The sequence below is a fragment of the Gymnodraco acuticeps genome, unplaced genomic scaffold (assembly GCF_902827175.1).
Source record: "Gymnodraco acuticeps unplaced genomic scaffold, fGymAcu1.1, whole genome shotgun sequence".
In the NCBI taxonomy this organism is placed as follows: Eukaryota; Metazoa; Chordata; class Actinopteri; order Perciformes; family Bathydraconidae; genus Gymnodraco; species Gymnodraco acuticeps.
Window position 1 is genome coordinate 307,046 of NW_022990368.1, and position 10,412 is coordinate 317,457.

At 42.8% G+C, this 10,412-nt stretch overlaps 1 protein-coding gene across 1 annotated transcript in view; it reads left to right on the top strand.

The window, feature by feature from the left end:
• The window catches only part of LOC117551420 (frizzled-3-like), a 30,556-nt gene that overhangs the window by 17,594 nt on the left and 2,550 nt on the right, over positions 1-10,412 (top strand). Inside the window, exons 3-10 of the mRNA XM_034224317.1 lie at positions 4,458-4,654; positions 5,318-5,620; positions 5,761-5,923; positions 6,230-6,529; positions 6,799-7,050; positions 9,109-9,257; positions 9,529-9,643; positions 10,190-10,353. Of these exons, the coding sequence (XP_034080208.1) occupies positions 4,458-4,654; positions 5,318-5,620; positions 5,761-5,923; positions 6,230-6,529; positions 6,799-7,050; positions 9,109-9,257; positions 9,529-9,643; positions 10,190-10,353 (1,643 nt within the window). The remainder of the gene's footprint in view (positions 1-4,457; positions 4,655-5,317; positions 5,621-5,760; positions 5,924-6,229; positions 6,530-6,798; positions 7,051-9,108; positions 9,258-9,528; positions 9,644-10,189; positions 10,354-10,412) is intronic.

Genomic DNA, 10,412 nt, shown 5'->3' on the forward strand with positions numbered 1-10,412 from the left:
TCAGGTTATTTATTTGTACCCGTAGGTAGATTCTGTTTGCAGAGAAAAAGACAAGGGTTCCATCCTGACACTAAAAATAAACACAAACAACAGACACATCTCTAATAAAGGACTAGTAAAAGTACAGGTACACGTATACCCTGCTCAACCAAATCTCAAAATATTTTAAGAAGGAAAACACTAATACAAACATGGACATTCAAAATTCACAATTAAATAAATAAATAAAAATAGGCATCTGTGTGACGCTCCTATGATGTGTTAATTTGTGCAATAGCTGCTGGGATAAAACTGTTTTTATACCGCTTCGTTCTACTCCTTGGGACAAGTAACCTCCGGCCCGAAGGAAGAAGCTTAGATTCTGAGTGCAGAGGGTGGGAGTCATCATTGAAGGAAGGAACCAAAGACAAACCGAGAGAGAGATCTATTGCAGGAAGAGGATTCTCCCTATCCAGTGTTTCCGCCAGACCAGGGCTGAGAGGGCGTCCACCCGGAGAGCGGGGGGTGTGACGTCACGTCGTGTCACGTGACTTGAATTTTGAATTGAGCTGTCCCTTTATAGATACTATCTCTTTACGTATTAGTGATGGGAATTCCGGCTCTTTTTAGTGAGCCGGATCATTTGGCTCGGCTCACTAAGAAGAGCCGGCTCTTTCGGCTCCTAAACGGCTCTTCATTTTACCACAGTTTACCACGGAGCCTCAGTTTCGCCGCTGCGAGGCTCCGGTGCTCGCAGTTCATGCGCGTGCTCCACTAGCACCCCCGTCAAGGCTCGCCGGCAGTACACTTTCCGTCACAGGAACACGCCCCCCTGGCGGAAACACTGTCCCTATCCCTTTTTCTTTCTTCTACATCTTCCCATCCTTTAGGAACAGTCTGCAACCTCAGGGCTTTACTGCTTTCCCTTCTCTTCTATCACAACTGACCACAAAATGCCTGACAATTCACTCTCCATGGAAATCTTACTCCATGGAAATCTGATTACCTCCCCCTCCTCTGCTGTTGGGTGGCATAGTTAGGCCACTTAATATCAATATTCTCTTTGTAGTGGGAGATGGGGTGCAATTGCCCTGACCGTAAGAATAATTGCACACAGATATCTGCACACATTCATTGACTTGTGCACGCACACAAGCTTTACACACTCACACACCGGAAAACATGATAACTAGGACATGCCGAGAATTCAAGAACAGTGACACACACACACACACACACACACACACACACACACACACACACACACATGCACAAGCATGTAACACCACACGCACATGAGAAATAGGCAGAATGAGGACACACAAAGTGGGACTCACACATATCCGCTGTAGTATGAGGAGATGTAAAGAAAGGCTTCATTCTGCTGTGCAGTGGGACACACTCATGCAGAAAGCAACTAGCACTCAGTTAAGTGTAGCCTCAGGCTCAGAGCAGAAGTATGAGTGAGAGAGGCGGACAGTTCCTCACAGTGATGATGCCCATATTGTTTTTGGAGAGGACAATTGAAGACCTTGACTTCCTAATTGATGTTAAAAACTCTTTGCATGGGACACAAAACATATTTCATAATGGAGTGGTCCTTTTTTTGTACGTATGCTCAAAACGATCAAGTATAAGAGTCTTGCACACATAGATACAGTACAGTATCTCCCACTATTATTTACTGTAATTTAAGACTGTGCATGTGAGTCAGTGAGTGTTTACACGTGCACTAATATCCTGCATCTGATTGGATGTATGGAATATTCCTGTTACTTGTTGTGTATGTGTAAGAAAATACGTACATTTCCCCTCTGTGGGATGAATAAACGTATTCTGATTCTGAAAATATAATATCCTGGTTACAAAAACCAGGTATGCTTCCTAGAATACTCAGATACTGTACATACTTTGGCATGTCATTGTGGGGGAAACATCCAAAGTAATTGGAAACGGGACTTGGAGAGGCACGAGGAGAGCTGGAGCTTTGATGGCAAACACTGACGGTTTATTTGGAGTTACGGCCGGAGAATTCACAAGACAGGCGCTGTGTCACGAGTTGACACAGCGGTTGCCAAACCAATTCTGAAGAACTCTTCTGCAGCTCAAGGTTTTAACTAGTTCGGAGTGTAATAACATTCACTCAACACATCAACATTCTTCATCAGCGAGACTAAACAATTATGGACCCTGAATCTAACTAGAGCTCTCGTCCATAGGAAAGAATGTGTGCCAGGGAACCTTCGTCCCTGAACAGTAAACTACCTCATGGCAGCTTGTGCTCTGTCATAGGCTGGCAACAACAATGCGCCCAAGCTGCCCCTCCTTAAGAGAGATATCAGCAATACCCAAGGCCGTAGACCTATGCCGTGGGAAAGGAGACAGTGAGAGGAGAAAACGATGAACTGTGTCGAAGGTTGGATACCTAAGCAGATGATTCCCTAACAGTAATGATGTTATCCAGGTTTCTGAATATTCTTTGTTGACTGAGGGGCATGAGATGAGAACCAGACAGAAGCCTGGACACTGATACAATGTTTGAAGCCATATGAATAAACTGGTTTCCATTCAAACACCACATCCCAAAATAGGTCAAAACCAGGATAATTCTCAAAACATAATCCTAATGAGCATGCTCAGTCAACAGTACATATTTAACTGAGAAACACAATTATCTATTTATGTATGAATGTGTAATATAACATTGTAGTTCAAATGACGGACCTGGATGAGGTTGAGATGACAAAACTAATGTCATGTGCTTCCCGCCCCTACATAGTAAGGCTTCCGTGTTCACACAGTAGGAGAAACACATGAGTAATAAATGCATCAATTATTGAATAGAGCAGAGCGTGTGTGTTCATGCTTTCCTGTGTTTCTGTGCAGAACTCAAAACTATGTCACACAGCTCATGCACCGCTGCACCCATTTACTGGTGGACCATCTCTCCAATGAGCAGATCTAGAACACAGCGATTGAAAACGATCAAAACACACTCAAGAATGCTCTACACTGAAACATGCTTAAAACACACACACATTCACTGATGCATGGGTATTTGCACAAATGCACTCATACAGTAGCTTTTGTGGCAAGCAATCAATGTAAGTGCAGTGTTTTGTGTCCCATGTACACATATTGTATATACACACACACAGAAACACACATTGCTCATTGTTCCAGATCTATTCATTGCTCACGGTCATGGTTCTGCTCTGATTTCTCTTGTAGAAGCTGCATTGATAAACTCCGCTTCAGTGCAGCTCCATGATGTGAACTGTTAACTGAATAGATGCAAGGTCACTTTGCACACATTACCCCAACAGTGCAGGGTGCATAATGTCGCTGTCAGTCTCTGATTTATGAGCACATCAGGAAGATATACTGAATATATTGGGTTTGTATGAAAGCTCAAATGTTTGTTTGATATGTGAATCTGAGCAGTTCAGTAAGACTTAATGGAATAAATGTCCCTTTAAATAAGTTCAAAGCAGTTCGCATCTACAAATTCTGTCTCTCGGTAATTGGTGTCTTCATTTAAACATAGTAGTTCTCTTTTCATATGAAGCTCAAAAACAACAACAAGGTTGCGACTTGAGGGAAAGAGAGCTACTCACACGGTTTTAAATCTGTGAACACATTCACAAATGGTGGTACATTTTTTAAAGTGCTGTACTGTGCATTTTCAATTTAAAGTCCTAATTTAATTTCTATGGAATGGCAGTTTTTTGGTATCAAATTAATGAATAATTCACCTCTCAGCATGAACAGAAGTAGCCACCAGCAAAACCTCATCAACAGAAAAGAGGTGTTACAATACTAGCCTCACTTTGGTAATAGATCCATTGCCTTTGTGTTTTTATGTAGAACAAAGTATGCTCACACTGAATCCAGCAGTATGTCAGCAGTAGTTGTAAAGGGGAAACCCTAATTGTGCTTTTTGTCCTTTCCCTCACTCACAATTTGTCAATTATTCTGGTGGGTTTGAGTCGTCAGCCTGAAGGTCAGCGAGCCACCACAGAGACCAGGATCTATAATCTGCTGTTTGTTTGTTCAGTGTATTGACTGTGGCTCAACCTTCACAGGTCTGTCTTTGCTGTCCCCTACTTCAAAGGGATGTTTGCTAATATGATAGCTGGCTGCTATAGTATACATATTTCATGAGCCTCTTAATATTGATGGTATACTGAGTAGTATAAGTTGCAGCAGTGGAGTTAGAACACATTTACCCGCCTTCTGGCACATCCTCTTTGATGGCTATTTCAGGTTACATATGAGCCTTCTCATATTTGCCACTGATAGCGCTTTAACCTTCATTCCCCCACGCAGGACAGATTTAATAACAACCCTGTCAGGCCGATTCCTGCTGATGTTGGGATAAAACATTGGATTGACAGAGAGAAATGATATGATGATTTTGTGTACACATTCAGCAGGTACACTTAAATCAAAACGAAATGTCTCTGTCTCTTCCACAGCCGTTCCATCCCATGGTGAACCTGGTGTGTAGTGCTGACCTGCGGATGTTCCTGTGCGCGCTGTACGCTCCGGTGTGCACCGTGTACGGCCAGGTGTCCATGCCATGTCGATCCCTCTGCCAGCGCGCCAAGGATGAGTGCCACAAACTCATGGAGGTATTCGGAGTGGCCTGGCCAGATGACATGGAGTGTAACAGGTGTGTATTACATTTTAAAATAACTCACCACATGAAAACATAAACAGTGTCATCACAAACGAGGTGTTGAAGCATCTGAATGAATGGTTGCAGTGGTATACCAGTTTAAAGGTATACCACTGTATGGAAATGTAAGGTGATCATACCATGTACATGTGCTTATCTACAGAATAGAAATGTGACATGAGTGAGTGTGTGAAGGTGCATGAAGGAGCTGGCTGGCTGTGCTGTCACACACCTACAGTGTATGGACATTGTTAATGAAAGGACAGCATTTAAAAGTCCACAGATGGTTATTATTTGTATTTACTAGTTAATTTAACATGTTTAAGGGCTGACGACATGTAAACATGTATGTTTTAGCTGTATACCATGTTACAGTTACCTGTTATTATTTATCAAATCTCTTCCCATTCCTTTTTAATGGTCGTTTTAGCTGAAGATAACATTACTACATTTTCTGAGAATGTGTATGTGCCATAAAAATATATTTACAACCCTGTTGATAATACAGCTTGTAATATTAGTCTGTTTGTTGTATTTTAACTGCACAGGTCATTTTTCACACTGGATAAGGTAGTTTCTTCTACTGTGGATTTGTATTTAGTCGTATTTAGGAGAGGTTTTATAGTTTCATCATTTGACCAAATTGCGATTTTCCAGGTTCCCAAATTGTGACGAGCCCTATCCCCGTGTAGAGGACCTGCAGACAGACTCTGACCCCACAGACGAGTCGTCCCTGACGGTGTCCAGAGAGTACGGCTTCTGGTGCCCGCGGGAGCTCAAGATGGAACCGGACCTCGGTTACACCTTCATGGGCAAGAAGGACTGCTCTGGCCCGTGCCCCTCGATGTTCTTCAACCAGAAAGAGCTGAACTTCATGCGCTACTTCATAGGAGTCGTGTCTGTTGTCTGTCTCGCCGCAACGCTCTTCACCTTCCTGACATTTCTCATCGATGTTACCAGGTGTGAATGGCTGATTATTGTATGATGTCCCTTCCAACATTTGAGAAGACTCAACTGAAATATCACTTAAAGTAAATAGAGAGAAACATTTGTTTACTTTTATTCTATTCTTCTTTTCTTCCTGTTTTTTTCCTCATTAGGTTTCGGTACCCTGAGCGGCCAATCATCTTCTACGCTGTGTGTTATGTCATGGTGTCCCTGGTATTCTTTCTGGGCTTCCTGTTGGAGGACAGAGTATCGTGCAACGCAGCCAGCCCGTCCCAGTTCAAAGCTTCAACCATTACCCAGGGCTCGCACAACAAGGTGGGAGTTTTACTTCATTTCCTTCCAGTATCACCACAATAACATCACACATCTCATGGTATTGTTTTTGCCTCCATTGCAAAAAGCCTGTTGAGTGATAGTACTGATCATTTATTCACATTTTAAGCCATCCGCAATGTTGAATAAAACCAATTTTATCATGTGGCAGCTCAAAATGTATGTCTCATAAACCCCAGTAACAAGCCTTTTAGATGATTAATTTCAGAGTTAAACATTACATTCTTTAGCTAATGATTTGCTGTCTCTCCCACATTATTGATCAAAGGTTGTATCTCCATGTCTCAGGTCTGCACCCTGTTCTTCATGGTCCTATATTTCTTCACCATGGCGGGCAGCGTGTGGTGGGTCATACTGACCATCACTTGGTTCCTGGCTGCTGTGCCAAAATGGGGCAGCGAGGCCATTGAGAAGAAAGCCCTCATCTTCCATGCTGTGGCTTGGGGCCTCCCAGGGGCCCTGACTGTCACCCTGCTGGCCCTGAACAAAATTGAAGGAGATGGGATCAGTGGAGTGTGTTTCATAGGGCTGTACGACATGGACGCCCTGAGGTGGTTTGTTCTGGCTCCGCTCTGCCTCAACGTGGCGGTGAGTACAGTCAGAAGATAGAGGAGTGGGTGGGTGGATGAAAGACCTGATGAGGAGGTTGAATGGATGGGTTACCAGATGAGTGGGTGGGTAGATGAAATGAAACAAGAGTGTATTGTTGGCTGGAGTTATGAAGAGACGGAGAGATTAGTTAATGGCCGTTTGGATGGTTGACAGTCTCTTAGCTTGTCAGTCATCCATGCGTTTAAAAAAAATAATGAATTGTAATCTTTCTGAGTCTAACTTCTCATTCATCTTTCTGTCTTCAGGTGGGAGTCTCTCTCCTGTTGGTGGGCATTGTGGCTCTGAACCGTGTGCGTATGGAGATCCCTCTGGAGAAGGAGAACCAGACCAAACTGGTCAAGTTCATGATCCGAATGGGAGTGTTCTCTGTGCTCTACCTGGTCCCCTTGTTGACTGTGATTGGCTGCTACCTGTACGAACACACCTACCGGAGCACTTGGGAGAAAACATGGATGGAGGAAAACTGCAAGAGCTATCACATCCCCTGCCCATACAAGGTAGAGAGAGAGGGAGGGGAGAGAGTGTTTGTGTGGTGATGCTTCTCATTCTCACACACAATCAAATCAAATCAAGTTTTATTTATATAGCACATTTATAAACGATTTTTGGTCGAGCCAAAGTGCTGTACATATCATAAAAATAGCCTACAGTAGAGACACTTTACAGCAAATACAATAAACATATGGAATTGAAATCAACAAATGTATGGTTCTCCAGTTAAATAAGCTATGGATACACTGACACATATACAAGAATGGACCAATGACCTTTTTTTAAAGGGTAATCTTTTTTTATTTCCTTATTTTTTTAACCATGTAATTGAATTCAAGTAAAATCTGAGATCTAGAAACAAACAAAAAGCACTTTATTGGGTTCTAAAACTGGAAAACACAGCTAATATAGATCACATTCAAACTGGCGTGTGTGTGTGTGTGTGTGTGTGTGTGTGTGTGTGTGTGTGTGTGTGTGTGTGTGTGTGTGTGTGTGTGTGTGTGTGTGTGTGTGTGTGTGTGTGTGTGTGTGTGTGAGAGAGAGTGAGAGATACCTGGCAGTGTAACATGTGTGTGTCTGAGTAGGTATTTGAGGAGGGAGCAGAGCGCAGTATGCATCATTAGCTCGGCTAATACAGCTCTCAGGACAGATTCCACACAAAACGACCATCTCTGTTTCTCTGTCTCTTTGTCTCTCACTCCTTCTGGTGGTTCTCACACACTTACCCCGTTCTCTGAGCCTGTCTCCCCCTCCACTCTCTCTGTCTCGCTCTCTGTGTCTGTGTGTCTCTCTCAGGGCCTGCTCAGTCATGCTCTGCTGCCTGTACTCTATAACGTCTTTGTAGCAATTGTAAAGAGTAGTGGGAGTGTGGTCTTTTATGCAGTCTGGTGCTATATTGATAACTGAATAAATGTGCACAATGCAGACAGATTCATCTTAAGATATCAAAACTAACTTCAAGGGTTTGTTTATGTTTCTATCATTCTGCCGAGTGCTGTAACAGTGGTTTCATAATAGAGAAGTGTCAGCTAATTTGTGACTGACAGAATTTATGAGAGGGGGTGGAGGCAGGTGCAAGTGCTTATGTTACTTGTTAGTGTATGTGTGCATGCATGTGTCCAGAGCTGTGTGTGTGAGCGCTCACGAAGAGAGAGCCCCTATACGCCCTATTGTGGCTCAGGAATTTCAATATTGCTATGCGTTATTTGAGCTTTACCCTGGGGGGGATTTGCATGCAAATGTGTGTATGTGTAAAGGGTAAAATTGCATGTTTCTGGATAATTGAAGATTTTGGGGTCATTGTTCAAGTTCAAGTGACTTCATTTTTTCCTGTTTGTCATTTAAACTCGAGACATTTAATCTGAGACGGGCGAGACAGACTGAAGCTAATTATTACAGAGCAATTCTTCTGGCCCCTGGTTCTGAAAAGCAAAACACTGCTATTCTTTGTCAAAAGTCCTCCTCTACTAAGAGTTATCTTTTTGAGTGTAAAAAAACATGTTTTGTAGACTTAAGTTTTTTTTTTTAAAGTACTACAGCATATCTGCAACTCTCTTATATTTCAGCTCCTTTTTAAACTCTACTACCTCAAGTTTAAACTGAATTGTTACGGCAACATCTGATATCTCTATCATAAATGTTTGCAACTAGTTATCATGTTACTGTTATGTATGTGCTTTATGTTAACCAGAGCCAAAACGAGAGGTAAGTTCTTACCTCTCAACACGGCTGCTGCTCTCCTGCCCTCTGGTGGGAGATAGAGGGTCCTGCAGTTCAGCTGCTGAACAGCTGGGTTATTCTAGGATTACCTCCCCTCTTCCATCATTCATCATGGCCAGGCTTAAAACACTGCTGAATACTTTCTGTTAATGTGCAACTATTCTCAGTGGCATCCTAAGCATTTCATATATACTATATTATAGGAAAACTGTCCTTCACATCAAAACTAAAATGCAATAATAAAATATTTCCTCTTCCTCTTTTACATGTCAGGCTGTATTTATAACTCTCTCGATCCTCTTCATTGGATAAATGTGGCATTAATATTGAATATTTCTGTTCAGGTGGAGAAAGCCAAACGGCCAGCCATGGTTTTGTTCCTGATTAAATATCTGATGATGTTGGTCGTTGGGATCCCCTCTGCTTTCTGGGTGGGAAGCAAGAAAACCTGTTTTGAATGGGCCAACTTTCTGCACGGACGCCGGCGCAAAGAGTAAGAAGAGAGATCCTATGATTTACTTTGTTTGCTTTGTTGTATACGTCTGTATGAATTCAATCTTATTCTTATTAGGGTAGTTTCTTTCTAAGGATACAAAGAGTACGTGCTCTGTATATGGACTGCTGAATATGCTATCGGATACAAAAAAAACTTCTTCCATTTTATTGTCTTTGAAAACCAGCAGTTGTAACAACCAGTAGTAATACCCTTTCACATGCCCCCCATTTTATATATTTGTAAACCTCTCCCTCTCCTCTCTCTGCAGCAGTGGGGTGAACGAGTCCCGTCAGGTTCTGCAGGAGCAGCCAGACTTTGCCCAGTCTCTGCTGCGAGAACCACACCCCCCCGTCGTGAGGAAGTCCAGAGGGACCTCCACTCAGGTAGGACTGTCCGAGCTCAGACCCTATCATCCACCTTACACAGCTTCAACACTGTATATCTTTACGAAAAAGCATTTAAAATGTGTGCTCCGTTTATAGAAAAAACTGCTACATATCATATCAAGCGCTTCCTAAACTCACAGTCCGACATCCGCCAGCGTTAGAGATGGCGAGTTCGTTCCCGCAGCTTGGAAAAAAATAAGTCATAGTATAGTATGTCAAAAGAATTATGATAGAAGGTCATACCAAATGTAAAAGAAGAAGACATACTTTATTAATCCCTCACAGGGAAATGTCTTTCTCCACTCTGTGGTGTTTACACACATTACACACACAGGGGGATATGCATAGTATAGTGTTGGTAGTAGTAGTACAGTTCATAACTTGCATTGGAACTAGTTATAGTATTTTCATCTAAAAGATGGAATGAGGAAAAGCAGAGTGTTAAAAACAGTATGTTGCCTAACTTTAAATGATTTAACAGAACATACCCTCAGTTTAATGCCCGCCGTTTTTACATCTATCTGACCTTCCCTCCTCCTGCAGGGCACATCTACCCACGCCTCCTCCACCCACTTGGCTGTCCTAGATGACCTTGACGAACCAATCAGAACTCACCACGGCCCCCCCACCTCCACCAGGAGTAAAGCCAGCAGCGCCCACAGCAAGACCAGTTACCATGGCAGCCTGCGCCGCACTCGTGACGACAGGTAGAGCAGGAAGTCCATGAGCATCTGTCCGTCAGAAGTTGTGATTCGGATGACACTAA